The sequence below is a fragment of the Felis catus genome, chromosome A2, assembly GCF_018350175.1.
Source record: "Felis catus isolate Fca126 chromosome A2, F.catus_Fca126_mat1.0, whole genome shotgun sequence".
In the NCBI taxonomy this organism is placed as follows: Eukaryota; Metazoa; Chordata; class Mammalia; order Carnivora; family Felidae; genus Felis; species Felis catus.
The window spans coordinates 96010435-96027881 of record NC_058369.1 but is presented as its reverse complement, the minus strand read 5'-3'; the positions used below and the strand labels follow the sequence as shown (position 1 = coordinate 96027881).

Here is a 17447-nt window from a genome sequence, read left to right as displayed (position 1 = left end):
ATGTGAAATGAGTCACTAGCCCCCTCTTACTTGAACTTAATTTGAGCATTGTAAAGTGAGACTTCATGGTGATAAAGGGAGGAAATTGTTAGGGAAGAAAAATGGGAAAGGAAGGGGGTCATCTTTGTAGATTTCTTTTACTGCCAGTTTCACATATGACCTCTGTGCTGGCAGCTTACAAAGTTTTAATCTCTTTGGCTTATATCATTTTCTAAAATTCTAGACCATCAGCTCATTATTTTCTGTTAGCTCTAAACTCCCAGTTTAAGAGATCCTGCTACATCTTCAAAATAAAAATGTCGAACACTGAACTTGTTAGGACTTTCCTTCTGTGAATGGTTCTGCCACGTGGTGGGAATACTTTTTTTTTTTTTTTCCTTATGAATATGTGGTGAGTATGGGGTGAAGAAGTGCCAGGTAAAGGCCTGGAGACCATATAAAATAGCAGCAAGGAGTCCACGCTTCCCACTCCACTTTAAAGGTTGGCAGCCGTGGGCACTGAACAGTGGTGGTACTGGCAGCAGGTGCCATCCCGTACTCACACAGGCTTGACTCAAGAGAGCACAGCTGATGGATTGCATTCTGAGGCGGGTGTGAGAAGAAAGAAATGAAGGGGAAAAACTAAAATGTTTGTGAAACAACAATACCTGAACATCCATCTGGTTACTCTCTGAATCATGATAACGCAAATTTACTTACCCATTAATTTACCCGAGTTTATGAAAGTTAATACCAATATTTACACTATGGGATATTTTTAAATCAAGTTTTAGACATATTTATATTTTTATTTATTTTTACATTTCAGATTCCAGATGACCTGAGAAAGAGACTAAATATAGAAATGCATGCAGTAGTCAGAATAACTCCAGTGGAAATTACACCTAAAATTCCAAGATCTCTAAAATTACAACCTAGAGAAAACTTAGTGAGTTCAAATTTATGTTTTGTCAGTTGTTTTACACATCTTATGAGATGCTTTGGCTAAATAATAAGAATGTTGTATTTCTTTTTGCTAGAAGGGTGAAGAAGTCTTTTTTGTGGTAAAATATATATAACAAAATGCTGTTTTAACCATTTTTAAGTGTGCAGTTCAGCATTAATTACATTCATAATGTGCAATCATTGCCACATCTATTTCCAAAACTTACCCATCTCCCCAAACAGAAACTCTATGCCCAGTAAGCAATAACTCCCTATCCTGTCCTCCCCCAGCTCCTGGTAACCCTATGTACATTCTGTCTCTGTGAATTTGGTTATTCTAGATATTTCATATGAGTGGAATCATACAGTATTTGCCCTTTGTGTCTGGTTTATTTCACTTAGCATGTTTTCAAGGTTCACCCATGTTATAGAATGTATTAGAACTTCATTCCTATTCATGGGTAAATAATATTCCATTGTATGTATATACCACATTTTGTTTACCCATTTATTTGTTGATGGACCCTTGGATTGTTTCTGCCTTTTTGGCTCTTGTGAATAATGCTGCTATAGAACCTGTTTGAGTCTCTGCTCTCAGTTCTTTTGGGTATATACCTAGGAGTTGAGTTGATGGATTTTATGGTAATTCTGTGTTTAATTTTTTGAGAAACTAAGAAGTAATATACACATATTATGTATATTGTGCCAATGCAAATATGATAATTTAGCTTTTTTTTTTTTTTTTTTTTTTTTATTAAGTAAGCTTTACACCCAACATGGGGCTTGAAATCATATCCCCAAGATCAAGAGTCGCATGCTTTATTGACTGAGCCAGCCAGGTGCCCTGATAATTTGGCTTTTAGAAGATAGGTATTTTTGCTATATTCATGTAATTTTTAAAAATTTTCCCATATTACAGCATTAATATTGCAACCAAAAGAGTGCTAGACTGCTCGCTAATAGAATATTATCACCTGTACCAGTTTAGTTTACCAGTTCTCAGAGCACTGCAATCCAGGAAAATTACTGTTTTCTAGGTTTTGAAACTTCCAAACATGACTTTATCCTTCTCTGATTATTTGAATGGTCCTTTTGGGTCTTTAGGATCATGATGGTCATTATAGCATGGAAGAGCCATTTTAACAGAACTTTGATGAAACCCCAGATAAGATTGCTTGTATTATGTACTGGAGAAGAGAAAAATAAATAGAATAAATGCCATTTCCACAATAGTATGGAACTGAACATTTAACACATTGGCAGAACTGTACACAGTGATTTCTAGTTTTAACTTTTTAGCTAATTGATCTTCGTATTTTTCAAAAGTTAGGTCTTGTGTACAGACATTTGACTTTTTTTTTTTTTTTTTTTTTTTTTTTTGTCTCAGTATGAGGCTCTTAGTGCAGAATTCCTTTTTTAATCCTGAGTTACATATTTTAGTGGAACTTTTAGGATGTTGGCAGGTGTCTCTGGGATGATTATATCTCTTAGGACCTAAACATGTTTGATTCTAGAGGAACTGTGAGTTGCTTTCTGATTCTTCAGGTCTTGATTTTAAATATATTTTTTTAAGTAAACTCTACAGTGGATGTGGGGCTTGAACTCATGACCCCAAGATCAGGAGTCTCATGCTCTACCAACTGAACCAGCCAGGCACCCGGTTTTAAATAATTTTCATTTTCATTTTCAGACTTCCTTTAGGTCTTTAATCCCATTGCCCAGTAACATCCAAAGAAGTGACAGATGGTTTCTGTGATCTTTAAGAATGGGAAAGTGATGCCTGTACTTAGTTTAGCCTGCTTTTGTGGTGATCAAGTTCTAAACCGAGCTTAATCAGCAGAGCTAAGCTTGACTCTGGGTGAATAGAGGCTTATTTTCCTAGGCAGATATTAATGATCTTTCCTATATGAATTTTTGTGTATTCCTGTTTTTGTCTTCACGTAGGTTTTAAAAACTTAAATTAAAAGCTTTAAAAATTAATAGTGTTTTTCTCAGAATTTCTTTATACCTTTTAATTTATTAACGTTACACTTACTGGGTATAACAGTACTACAATCTGCTTAACAGAAAAACAAAGAAAAGTGACTTGAACATACAAAGAATTTATTTTTCTTATGTACAGAGAAGTTTGGAGGAGCTCATAGGTGGTTAAACCATGTCATCAGGGACCTAGGCTCCTTTGGTCTTTCTGCCATCCTTAGCCTATAACTTTCCTCCTCTTAGATGCAAGGCATTTGCTGTACGTATAGGCATCACATATGCGTTCTTGGCAGAAGGAAAGACACAAAGCAAAAACCTCCTTGCAAGGTTTGTATACCTTCTAATTAGGAAGAGAGGCCCTTCTCAACAATTGCTGATTGCACACTATTGGTCAGAAGGGAGTCACATGTATGTGCACACATATGCACACACAGGTCCACTCTGGGAATTGGAGAGTTTTCTTTCTCACCTCTTTAATAGAGGGAAGCAAGGGAGAATGGAGTTGGAATGGTTTTCCATCCAGTGAGCCAAATTATGGTATATGTGTCACTGGTCCTAGAGGTAGGGAGTGTTAAAACTTTGCCACTTGTGTAAATGTTTCTTCCAGCTTCAGTGTATTCCTTGTGCTGTAATATCAATTCCCAGATCTGTGCCTCTAAATATGAACATCCTTCCTGGTTTTGTTTGGTAAGGTTTGCTTTTTTTTTTTTTTTAATGTTGAAGTTGTTTCTTTTTAGTTGCTCCATTTAATAGATTATAAAATTGAGGTTCAGACAGTTTCATTAATTTGCCCACAGTCACACAGATAATAAATGGTCATGCCAGACTGGTTTGCACCTTGAACTAGCACATTTATTTTTGCCACACTGTTGTAGAATGGGTATACCGTGATTTACTGCCCCAGTCTCCTACCAATGGATACCATCTTACGGTTCTCACATGAGGTGAGCAAGGCTCAGAGAGGTTAAGAAGCTTGCTTAAGGTCCATCAGCCATATCAAGGTTTACATATTAATGTAAGGTGTTAAACTAAGGATGTTAACGTTAAATTTAGGTATTTGGATGATTCATTACTGTTCTTCCCTTTTCTCTGGCAGCCTAAAGATGTAAGTGAAGAAGATGTAAAAACTGTGTTCTCTTCATGGCTACAGCAATGTACCACTACCACACTTCCTTTGATAATATCAGAGGAAGAATATATTAAGCTGAGAATTAAAGATGGTGGGTAAATTTTGTTATTTTGATATTTTTCCTACTAAAGAAGTGAAATATTTTCATTGTTGTTACAACCTTTAATACATGTGAACAGGAAGCATAATAATCATAAGTAAATGGTAGATTTTACATATTGAAGAAAGCTTTTATTTAAATTTAAAGAAATTTGAATCTTAAATTATCTCTGTTTCAGTACTAACTCTCATTTATTACTTGTTTTTTTCTTTTTCTTTCTTTTTTTTTTTTTTTTGATAGAGTTGGAGGAGTTTTGTCTAAATATAGTTCATTCTTGGGAAAAAGAAAAAGAAAACATTTTTTTATTGAGTCCCAGTCTGCTGCAGAAGATCACAATACAAGTAATCACATAACTATTGAATCTTTAATAAAATAATATGTCACATTGGATCAATAATAAAGTATGAATTTACCTGTAAGACTTTGCATCCTGAAGTGTATTAGAAACATGAATGATAAGAGTAAGGAATAACTTGATTTAAAATATTTTATTATATAGTCTCTTTAAGTTATCTAAACAAATTGATTTATCCTAAATTTAAAATCAATGCACAATTAAGTTTCAAGAATAGAATTGATTGTGTTAACTGGCAGATAGATCATGATTTCAAATTATTCTCATATTGAAACAAAGGAAAACTTAGCTTTTGGGATTTGATTTTTAAAATTCCTATTTTTAGTTGGAGTTCTGCTGCACAACCCGTATTATTTTGTCACTTCTTAAATTCTCAACTCTTCACAAATATTACCAGATCACTTTTCTTCTAGCAGTATTTTAAAAGTGGTCTTTTTTAGAATATTATCTTTTAGCTAGGATATTCACTCCCATTGTTAAAGAATTGAAGATGCTCTAGTCGTTTAGAATTTGAATGGTTTGGAACTAGACCTTGTCTCTACTTTTGAGATAAAATTGAAGGAATACCATTCAAAGAAGATACAAATGGAAGAATTTTGGAGAGTAAATATGACACAAATCAAAATTATAAATAAAGATGTATCTGCAAAATGTATGAAGGAGATGACATTCTTTACTACTTGGATGAGTAAATTATGTTCCTTGGATGAATAAATTATGATTGTCAAGGCTAATTTGAATAATGATCTTGCATGCACAATGTATCTTTTCTTGGTGGTGTAACAAAATCAGTAATCAGTTTCCTAGGACCCAAGAAAAACAGGCCACAGATATAACTTTGAAATGTAAAATTGATTTTTCCTTGCTACTGTAGGTCCTTCTAGATCCTATGGTAAAAGAAGAAAACAGTGAGGAAATTGACTTTATTCTTCCTTTTTTAAAGCTGAACTGCTTGGGGTAAGAAGTTATGGCCAAACTAATATGTTTACAGACATGTTTGACATTATCTCTGGCAGGGTTTTTATATGTAAATATTAAAGTAGATGTTAATGTCATTGAATAATCTCAGTAATGCATTAGTAGATATTTTTTCAAGGATTGTTTCTGTTTTCACACCTAGCTTAGTAATTTGCCTTGTCTTCTTAGGTAACTACATAAAAGTCTGAAGCTTATTAGAAATTTTACTTCAAGATTTGATTTGTGAGAAGGAAACAACTGGTTATGACCTAGATCATATGTGCTCGAATAAAACAATAATTCTTAAGAGTTAATATATTTACTTTAAAAGTTAATCTAAAAACATTATTTGAATGTTTAAAAATATTTCAAATTAAGTTATTCCTTCAGCTATTTTATTAATGTACTAATTGGGATTATTTGTGTTTTCCTTAACTTTTAAGACAAGTCTGAAAAGAACCTCCTCTTAACTTATCTCTTAGGAAATATGAGACTCTCGTGTAAACATTATATCTCAGAATTCCTCACAGAAACCTTTAGTGGTTATAGTAGCAGTGATTTGATTTCCTGTAATAGTATAATCTGTAAATGTTTTAATAAAAGGACTAAACCATAAAGTAACAATGTTTATAGCATAATGCTCATGTAGAAAGTAAAATCTCTTCAGCTCAGATTCTGATTTTCAGAATTTATATTATCGGAAATAAAGTGGTAGAGTCAGGAAGTAGGTTGACGTTCATGCTTGTATAATCTACAAATTGAAACCGGATTTCAAAGCTTAATTTAAGAGGAAATAAGTCTTCAATTCTTTTAACACTTCAAATGCTCTCATTTATGATTTGTTGTTTGTGTCTGTTAAGACAAATTCCTTGAGATGTCCTGTTAAGACAAAACTTTTAGTTACTGTACATGTTTGAAAGTAATAAAACTAATTTTAAAAGTTGTGACTCAGATTTGGCATTAATTCAATACGCAGTCAACTAAGGGAAACTTTCTAACATTTTACTCTTTTAAAAATCATTAATTAGCCTGGAAAGGAAAGTTTCAGAATTTTTTTACAGCTGGATTTTATCCTGCTTCAGCGTTTTATCATGCAATAATGTATATATTTTGCAGAGGAGTGAATTCTTTAGGTGTGTCTTCCATGGAACACATCACTCACAGCCTCCTGGGGCGCCCTTTGTCTCGGCAGCTGATGTCCCTTGTAGCAGGACTTAGGAACGGAGCCCTTTTATTCACAGGAGGAAAGGTACGTAGTTAAAATGTGCCCATTTCACTAATAACTAATTTTATCTTTTTCTTTGAGTTTTGATCATCTGTTATATAGAGTTGTTAATACAAGATATAGGAAGTGGTGATTTAGAAAGTGGTGATGAATAAAATGAATAAGGTGTCATGCTCACTGCCTTTTTTATGTATCATTTGATACAATTGTATGATTTTTCTTTTTTAGGGTGTTGATAGGGTTGATTTTTTTTCACGTGTTGAACCAGCCTTGCATGTATGTAATAAATCTCACTTGGTCGTGGTGTATTTTCTTTGTATACATTGCTGGGTTCTGTTTGCTAAAAATCCTTTTTTTTTTTTCAATGTTTTAAAAAAAATTTATTTAATCTCCATACCCGACATGGGGCTCAAACTCACAACTGAGATCAAGAGTCTCTTCTGACTGAGCCAGCTGGGCACCCCATATTTGCTAATATTTCTGTTGAGGATTTTTGCATCTAAATTCGTGAGCAACAACCGTTGTTAATTATCTTTAGCTCAGGTCATAATCTCTCAGTCCCTGGGTTTGAGCCCCGTGTCCAGATCTGTGCTGACAGTTCAGAACCTGGAGCCTGCTTCAAATTCTTTGTCTCCCTTTCTTTCTGCCCCTTCCCCGCTCACACTCTTTCTCTCTCAAAAATATATAAACATTAAAAAAATAGTTTTAATTCATGAGCAATATTAGCCTATAGTTTTCTGGTTTTGTACCACTTTTGTGTGGTGTTGCTATTAGGGTAATACTGGCCTCATAAAATGAGTTGAGAAGTGTTCTTTCCTGTTCTGTTTTCTAGAAGGGAGCATATACAGTTGGTATTCATTCTTCCTTAAATGTTTAGTAAAATCTCCAGTGAAACCATCTGGGTGTTGAGATTTTTGTCACCTTTGACTTTTTTTTTTTAATGTTTATTTATTTTTGAGAGTGTGAGGGGAGGAGGGGCAGAAAGAGAGGGAGACACAGAATCCAAAGCAGGCTCCAGTCTCCAGGCTGTCAGCACAGAGCCCAGTGTGAGGCCCTGACTCATAAACCATGAGATCATGACGTGAGACATGTCGGACACTTAACCGACTGAGCCACAGAGGCGCCCCGACCTTTAACTTTAAAAAAAATTTTTTTAATGTTTATTCATTTTTGAAAGACAGAGAGACACAGAGCACAAGCAGGGGTGGGGCGGAGAGAGAGGGGGACACAGAATCTGAAGCAGGCTCCAGACTCTGAGCTGTCAGCACAGAGCCCGATGTGGGGCCCGAACTCATGAACCGCGAGATCATGACCTGAGCCAAAGTCAGACACTCAACTGACTGAGCCACCCCGCTGCCCCAGGACCTTTAACTTCTTAATTATAAATTAAATTTCCTTAATTGTCTTATTTCACCATGGCAGACATTTGGTAGTTTGTAATTTTCAAGGAATTGGTCCATTTCTTCTAAGTTGTCAAATTTATGAGCATAAAGTTGTTTGTAGTATTCCTTTCATTATCCTTTGAATGGCTGTGGAATCTACTATGGTGTTCCATTTCCTGATTTTGGTGTTTTGTGTCTTTTCTCTTTTTAATCTTCATCAGTTTTGCTAGAGTTTCCCTGCATTTTAAAAAAAAATTTTTTTTTTTTAACGCTTATTTATTTTTGAGACAGAGAGAGAAAGAGCATGAATGGGGGAGGGTCAGAGAGAGGGAGACACAGAATCCGAAACAGGCTCCAGGCTCTGAGCTGTCAGCACAGAGCCCGACGCGGGGCTTGAACTCACGGGCCGCAAGATCATGACCTGAGCCGAAGTCAGCCGCTTAACCGACTGAGCCACCCAGGCGCCCCTCCCTGACCTTTTAAAGGGCTTACAGTTTTATTCTTTACCAGTGCAAAATTGTTTTCAGAGGTACAGTGTGGTCTCTGTGAATCTTTGTTCTTTTATTCAATTCAAAATTTTAAGACTTTTTCATTTCCATTCACTTTTAACTTTAGTAAAATAACTCTTTTTCCTGTTACTAGTTCAGTTGCTTTCTTCTGATTCTTACTTAAAATGTAACAGTTACTCCAAGGGCGCCTGGCTGGCTCATCACTAGAACATGTGACTCCTGATCTTGGGGTTGTGAGTTCAAGCCCCACACTGGGTGTAGAGATTACTTAAAAATAAAATTTTAAAAAATACATATTTTTATATACATATCTATGCAGTAAAAAATATATATGTGTGTGTGCATGTGTGTGTGTGTGTATATATATATATACACATACATGTATATATACATAGTTATGTGCAACTACACCAGTAACCCTAGTATTCCCTTTAGGAAACCAGAAAAAAAGAGCAAATTAAGTTCAGTGTAAGGAGAAGAAAAGAAATAAGAATTAGAGCATAAATCAGTGAATTAAAGACAGGAAATCAACAGAGAAAAATCAGTGAAACCAAAGCTGCTTCTTTGAAAAGATCAATAAAATTGATAAGCCTTTAGCCAGTCTAAGAAAAAAAAAGAAGACACAAATTACTAATACCAGAAATGAAAGAGGGAACATCACTACAGATCCCATAAACATTAAAAGGATAATAAAGTCGTAATAGTAATAGACAACTCTGTGCCCACAAATTTGATAACCATCTTCGGTGAATGGACCAATTCTTTGAAAGACACAAGTTCCCAAAACTTGCACAAGAAGTGTACAATATAAAAAGGCCTATAAGGAAGATATTATACCAGTTTTCTACAATCTCTTTCAGAGGATAGAAGCAGAAGGAATGCTTCCTAAGTCATCCTGTGAGTCCAGCATTACCTTAATACCAAAACCAGACAAAGATGTTAAAAGAAAACTGCAGACTGATAACCTCTCACGAACATAGATACAAAAATCCTCAACAAAATATTAGCAAATCAAATCAACCAATGTGTATAAAGAATTGTATACCATGATCAAGTGGAGATTTATCCCAGGTATGCAAGCTGGTGAAATATAGGAACTATTGTATGTGGTTTCTAGGTTTCTGTGTCACATTTCAAAATGCATCATCATTTTATATTTATTTTGAAAAAACAATATCGTATTGACTCAGAAATCAGACTTCTCCATCTCACCTAGGGGTATCATGGGTAATATGAAGAACAAGCAGAAGACCTGGATTTGAGTCCCACCTCTGTCATGTACTTTCTGACTATGACCACAGGCAGTTTTGTGGTTTCTTAATCTGCCTTCTTAGGATAAACCTCACTTAAGGGAAATAATATATGGAAAAACACTTTGTAAACTCAAAAGTGCTATACAAGTGTGATTTACTTTGTGAGGAGAAAGCCCTCAAACTAAGCAAAGTATGATAGATGGGACCTGTACCCCAGCACCCTTAATTTCTTTATTTTTTGGAGCCCGTTGACTTTAAATGTAAATACAATTCTGTAAGGTGTAAGTGTGGTAGTATTTGTTGAGTGGCTGCTAAATTTCAGATTTTGTATAACAAGCTTGGCTGTTTTTCCAGTCCACGGTGCTGAAAAACAAAATGTTAGAACTGGTGCAGGGCTCTTAAAGCTAGACAAAACAGCAAGGGTAGGAAATAATACTAGATCGAGGGAAAAAACCTATATTAAAAGAACTGTAAAAACCTGCCAACATTCAGCTTTTCTAGGGGGCACTATAGCAACGGTCAGCAAAAAAATTTTTTAAAATGTTTGTTTATTTTTGAGAGACAGAGAGAGACAGAGTGTGAGCAGGGGAGGGGCAGAGAGAGAGAGAGAAAGACACAGAATCTGAAGAGGCTCCAGGCCCTGAGCCGTCAGCACAGAGCCCTGTGTGGGGCTCGAACTCACAAGTGGCGAGATCATGACCTGAGCTGAAGTCGGACGCTCAACCGACTGAGCCACCCAGGGGCCCCGGTCAGCAAAATTTTAAATATGTGTGTGTACCTTTTGATACAGTAATTCTGCTTCTAGAAATTTATTCTAAAGATGTAATCTGACAAATACGTTAACACATATATGGATATTTATTTTAGCTTTATTTATAATAGTTAAAAATTAGAAACATTAGTATACATTAGGAAGGGGCTTATTAAACGTGTTATGTGCAGTATGTCCCACAGTGGTGGTGTGCTGGGGAGCCGAAGCAGCTCCATAATTGTGGATAAAGAGGACAGTGATTTATCATGAACCCACATAAATACTGTAATCCCATCTTTACAAATTTACTTAAATGTGTATGAGGTGTCTGGAAGGGTGATACCTCAGAACAATGGACTGTGGTTACTTCTGTGAGGTGGTAAGATTACAGAAAATTTTTTACGTTTCTCTTATACTAAGTGTTTACAGTTCCTTTGTATGCTTCACATGTTAATTTATAAACCAGGAAAAAAATAAAGCTTTTACCTGAAAAAAAGAAGTACGCATTGGACCAAACTCTATATAGTCTAGAGTCACTTAATAAAAAAGTAAATAGTTCTGCCCACTTTAATAGTGTCTGAGTGCTACATAGTACACTAAGGTCACAGTAATACTGTATATCACCAAGAAACTGTAAATTAAAATTGCAGTTAATTTAAGATAACAAGGAAGTGGGTAATAATTTTTTTTTCACTGAAAATAGTTGAAATTAAATGGGATTAGGTTTCATTTCTCTAGAAAGATTATTTAATGTTTACATTATTCCCTTCTAGTAACAAATAATGAAGCATTGACTGTTTTTAAAGATAAAAGATTTAAATATCAGTGATTTAAAAAATTGTAAAAACAAATGTTTATTTTCTGTCTGTGCGGTGTAATGAACATAGGACACATCCAGCTTTTAACAGGTTAAAAGAAAAGACATATTTTGGTGATATCTGCATATCTTCCCCAGCAACTAGACCTGGTGTATTTTTTTTAACTTTCTCAAAGCAGTTGATTATTTTTAGTATTAGTACCAATTAAGGTTGAAGTTGGGGTGGGAAACGTACCTTTTTGGGGGGTTTATATTCCTGAGATTGGGTTGTCATCTGTTAACCTTGCCTGTGTTTATATACCACGTGAGTCATTCTATTAGAGCTGGGAAGCTAGAGCCTTCTGGGTTTTTTTGCAAAATATTACATATTTTTCTTTGCTAGACTTGAATACATGTTTAGGAAATCATTCTTTCCCACTTAATCCTGGAGTGCTCTTAAAACTTCCTGAGTCTCTGGGGCGCCTGGGTGGCTCAGTCGGTTAAACGGCCGACTTCGGCTCAGGTCATGATCTCGTGGTCTGTGAGTTCGAGCCCCGCGTCGGGCTCTGTGCTGACAGCTCAGAGCCTGGAGCCTGTTTCGGATTCTGTGTCTCCCTCTCTCTGACCCTCCCCTGTTCATGCTCTGTCTCTCCCTGTCTCAAAAATAAATAAAATGTTAAAAAAAAAAAATTTAAAACCTCCTGAGTCTAGAGTTTCAGTCCTTCCTGTTAGTTTACTTTATGCTAAATGTCACGCACCATAATGTGATCCTAGAACTCCAGGGAGGTGGGTTTTCTTTTTTTCTTTTTTTTTTTTTTTTTTACCCCCAGCTTTATTGAGTTAGAATTGACATAGAATGTTGTGTAGTGTATACTTGATTGGTGAAGCTGAGTCTTGGTTGCCACAGTAACAGAAGCTATTTCTGTGATTGAATATATTGCTTATGAAGCAATTATTTTCTAGGGCAGTGGAAAATCAACTTTAGCCAAGGCAGTCTGTAAAGAAGCATTTGACATATTGGATGCCCATGTGGAGATAGTGGACTGTAAAACTTTACGAGGTATGAATATGATAACACTCTACATAAATCCCTTTTTTGCTAGAAAGGCAGAAATGTTATTTCATGCTGTTAATCTAGTAAGTACAAATATCTAATCTTCCCTTATCTTTTCTGTTAGTTGTTGAAATTCCTTAGAAAAAAATTTTTTTTCCTTTGGAAAGAGAGCATGAGCTGGGGAGGGGAAGAGGGAGAGAGAAAGAATCTTAAGTAGGCTCCACACCCAGCACACAGCCTGATGTGGGACTCAGTCTCAGAGATCATGACCTGAGCCAAAATCAAGAATCAGACACTTAACCAACTGCACCACCCAGGTGCCCCAATTCCTTAGAAATTTTAAATCTTTAGCTTTCTAATATTTTCAGCAAAATTTTCTAAACTCTCTATACTTGATGGAGACCCCCCCCCCTTTTATTTTCTTAGCCAAAACTCTTTGTAGACTATATTCCTGGAAATGCCAATTTAAACCATTCTGAAAAAGTTTGTATTTAGGATATACTCTAATGGGTGTAAATATTCCTAAATTGCTAGGGAAACTCGGCTGTGGACAGTGAAGAGGAGAATTACAATTTACCATATGTATACTTTTGTACTTTTAAAAATCTTTAGGGGCACCTGGGTGGCGCAGTCGGTTAAGCGTCCGACTTCAGCCAGGTCACGATCTTGCTGTCTGTGAGTTCGAGCCCCGCGTCGGGCTCTGGGCTGATGGCTCAGAGCCTGGAGCCTGTTTCCGATTCTGTGTCTCCCTCTCTCTCTGCCCCTCGCCCATTCATGCTGTGTCTCTCTCTGTCCCAAAAATAAATAAACGTTGAAAAAATAAATAAATAAATAAATAAATAAATAAATAAATAAATAAATAAATATCTTTAATGCTTATGTTATCATCTATTTGATCAAAAAACAAGATTGGAAAGATTTTATTTTGAGTAACCTTTTTTTTTTCCCCCTTGGCTACCTCTACCTTGTCATCCCAACCAGTCCATGCTCTGTGTGTGTATGTGTGTGTGTGTGTGTGTGTGTGTGTGTGTGTGTGTGTGTGTTTTATGTCTACCATATGGTAAGAAACTAAGAAATAGCCTTCAAAAACTGATTAATTCATATGCTGCAAAGGTGGTTTTAGAGATACTGTCCATCTCTCAGAGTCATGCTTGAACTTCATGTAAATTTTTGTTTTATTTTTTATATTTATATTTTTTTAATAATTTTTTTTTAAAGTCTGAGATAGTGTATGTGCATGAGTGAGTGTGCTAGTGGGGAAAGGGCAGAGAGAGAGAGAGAGAGAGAGAGGGAGAGAGAATCTGAAACAGGCTCCATGCCATCCGCACAGAGCCTGATGTGGGGCTTGATCCCACGAATGATGAGATCATGACCTGAGCTGAAATCAGGAGTCAAATGCTTAACCAAAATAGCCACCCAAGAACCTCCAAAATTTTGTTTTTGACCTAAGTCAAAGTAACAGTAAGTAACAAATTCTTTACATTGGCTTATGAATATGTATGTTTTCTATTCTTTGAAAATTAAAACTTGGTAATTCACCAGGAAGTTTGAAGCCAAATGTATGATTCAAATATAGCAACTCTGGGATCTCTAGATAGCTACATTTGTGTTTGATTTTATTTGAATTTTGATCCCCTAGTCTTTCATTTATGTTTTTCCATATCCTGCTTTTATTTTGCTATTTTTTAAGATAGTAATTTTTTATACTGTCTAAAATTTTCTGTGGAATGAGTCCAGGTAAAAATAACATGCATAGTATCATATTCCTTTTTTCAGCTTTATAAAATTCAGCACTTTACTGGTCCTTTGAGGTTCTATTAATTAAACCACGTTAATGATCAAAGTTTAGTGATTGGTATATTAACAAAATATGGATCAAATTTTCATGGTTAAATCAATATTGAGTGTTTCTAATGCTCTGAAAAGGGCAACCTATACTTACCAGCCCTGAAATAACATTTCATATCTTGCATATTAAGGAAAAAGGCTTGAACACATACAAAAAACCCTGGAGCTGGCTTTCTCAGAGGCGACCTGGAGGCAGCCTTCTGTGGTTCTGCTGGACGACCTTGACCTCATTGTTGGCCTGCCTGCTCTCCCAGAACATGAGCATAGCCCTGAGGCTGTGCAGAGCCAGAGGCTTGCACATGGTAATGGTAACACATCCACTCGTGGCCATGGGCCTTTTTCTTTGGTTAGACAGAAGTTTTAGTCTTAATGTTAAATCTGCTGTCTTCAGAAAACAGATATATGTTATATTGCTTTTGTGGCCTCTGTATTAGCAAAATTGGTAAATAAGAGCCATGTGAAAATTCTACAACCTTGTGATTAGTCTGTTGGGGCCTTTCATTCTCATATACTTATTAGAAATTGCTTAAGTATACAGATTTACTCTGTTCATTTGAAAAATATTTCTATAATGCTTATGCAGAGTCTCTATTCTTAAAATCTAGGAGAGGGAAGAAAAGGAAACCATTTTAGTACAGAATACTGATAGTAATAATGACAGCTACCATGTGCTGAGTGCCTTTTCTGGGCTAGGGATTGTTTTGTACTCTACAGGTAAATATTCTGCTTTTACAGGTGAGTAAATGGAAATTCAGAGGTTAGGTAACTGACCAGGGTGGCATAAGTAGGAGGTGGTAGGCCGTGCTCTGCTGGAAGTGTGCACAGGGCACTGTAGGAACATGCACCCTCAACCGGGACTGGGAAGGGGTGGGTAAGGAGCTATCAGAGAAGGCTTTTGGAGCGAGTTAACAACTGAGATTAATGCAATTTTGATGGAGAAGTATAAATTAGCATTAAGTAGCTTCATGCTAATAAAGAAGCACAGGAAGCGTGATCCATAGGCAAAGATACAGAGGTACAAGAAATCGTGGTATGTTAGGGAATACGTGGGTGGAGCTTAGAATTCATGGAGAGCTCAGGTTGGCTGCTGGAGGATTTGGTAGCGTTCGGCTGCCTCAAGGTTCTTGAGATCTGGAATTGATAGAAAATGCAACCACAGTGCCTTGGTTATTGCAAATAGTGTTAACCACACAGTTTGAATCCTGTAGGATCTGCGAAACTTATTAGAGTAGTGTTTAATGGAATGCTGCAGATTTCTAGGTCACGATTCCTACACATTGTTAATGCTTGTTTCAGTTCTGACAAAGAACTGGTGTAGAAAGAGATTGTTTAGAAAGTCATAGGAATGGGAACTGTATTTTGCCCAATCAACAGAACACAATATTGGAAATTTATCTTCTTTCTATATTTCAGAGACTCCTGTTTGTTTACTTTCTGAGATCCAGAAGTAAGGAACCTCCTAGGCATTGTTTTGAGCTTATAAATCGAGTTTATGGTACCTGCTAGGCCTCCGTTAGATTGGTTAGAGTGTGGCAGATATTAGGTCCTCAATAGATAAATCAATGAATGAGTGGCAGATGTAATATTTAAAAGGTATGAAGGATCCATACTCTTTGTACTCCACCTTAAAGCTCGACTTTAGGTTATCATTATTTTTAGTAATTTTATAATTTTTAAATGTCATGTTTATATTTACTAAGCTTCTAAACTATATTGCTTAATTCTAGCTTTGAATGATGCAATGAAAGAGTTTATTTCCATGGGAAGTTTGGTAGCACTGGTTGCCACAAGCCAGTCTCAACATTCACTGCAACCTCTGCTTGTCTCGGCTCAAGGAATTCACATATTTCAGTGTGTCCAACATATTCAGCCTCCTGATCAGGTAACATACGACTTGTGAGAATTGCTGAAATATATCCCTCTTTATATAAACCTTTTTTCAGTTTTATTAATGATTTATGTCTTTAAACTTATGGTTAAGGATATTTAAAAGGTGACATTTGGGGGGAGGGCTCAAAAAAAAGGTGACATTTGGTGCATGTTGTGCTTAGATGCACAGTTTCCATTTATAACCATCTGAAATGTTACGATGTACTTTCCAAGGCTTTTTTGAAAGCATTTCTTCTTCTTCTTAAAGTTTTCTTATTCCATTTAAAAGGAAACAAAAACCCTAAAAATTCTGAACTGCTTCATTTCCCATTGGTGAAATCTGTAAATACATTGTGGAAATTAGAATTTTTTCAGTTTATTCAGATATAATTGACAAATAAGTTTGTATATATTTTAAGTGTACAATATGATTTATACATTGTGAAATAATTTACCACAATCAAGTTAATTGAACACATCCATCACCTTACATAATTACCTTTTTTTCTTTTTAATAAGAAAGAGCATTTAGTGAGAAATGTGTATCGGTTTGTATATGTGTGTGTGTATATATGTGTGTGTGTGTGTATGTACATTATATATACATAATATGTATATATGATATATATACACATTATATATATATATATATATATATATATATATATATATATACACACACACACACATATATATATGTATATATCCCGCCATCATGATAAGTCTACTCTTTAATCCCCTTCACCTATTTTACCCATGCTCCCACCCACCTCCCTTCTGGTAACCATCAGTTTGTTCTCTGCAGTTAAGAGTTTCTTGATTTGTCCCTTTTTTTTTTTCCTTTTCCTTTGCTCCCTTGCTTTGTTTCTTAAATTCTGTGTATGAGTGAAGTCATATTTATCTTTCTCTGACTTATTTCACTTAACATTATACTATGGTTCTAGGCATGTCATTGCAAATAATAAGATCTCATTCTTTCTTATGACTGAATACTCCATTGTATGTATATACCACACCTTATCTATTCATCTGTCAGTGGACACTTGGGCTACTTTCATAGTTTGGCTTTTGTAAATAATGCTACAATGAACATAGGGGTGCATGTGTCCCTTTGAATTAGTGTTTTTGTATTTTTTTGGTAAATACCCAGTAGTGTGATCTCTGGATTGTAGGGTAGTTCTATTTTTAATTTTTTGGGGAACCTCCATGCTTTCCACAATGGCTGTACCAGTTTGCATTCCCACCAAAAGTGCAAGAGGGTTCCACTTTCTCCACATCCTCGCCAACATTTGTTGTTTCTTGAGTTTTTGATTTT

General features: G+C 35.7%; 1 protein-coding gene across 3 annotated transcripts in view; it reads left to right on the top strand.

The window, feature by feature from the left end:
* The window catches only part of PEX1 (peroxisomal biogenesis factor 1), a 47363-nt gene that overhangs the window by 10502 nt on the left and 19414 nt on the right, over positions 1 to 17447 (top strand). For all 3 annotated transcript variants that reach the window (XM_023250341.2, XM_023250342.2, XM_023250343.2), the window contains exons 6-13: positions 809 to 928; positions 4001 to 4124; positions 4374 to 4474; positions 5363 to 5445; positions 6562 to 6694; positions 12325 to 12421; positions 14395 to 14565; positions 15991 to 16145. In XM_023250341.2, coding sequence (XP_023106109.2) covers positions 809 to 928; positions 4001 to 4124; positions 4374 to 4474; positions 5363 to 5445; positions 6562 to 6694; positions 12325 to 12421; positions 14395 to 14565; positions 15991 to 16145 — 984 coding nt within the window. The remainder of the gene's footprint in view (positions 1 to 808; positions 929 to 4000; positions 4125 to 4373; positions 4475 to 5362; positions 5446 to 6561; positions 6695 to 12324; positions 12422 to 14394; positions 14566 to 15990; positions 16146 to 17447) is intronic.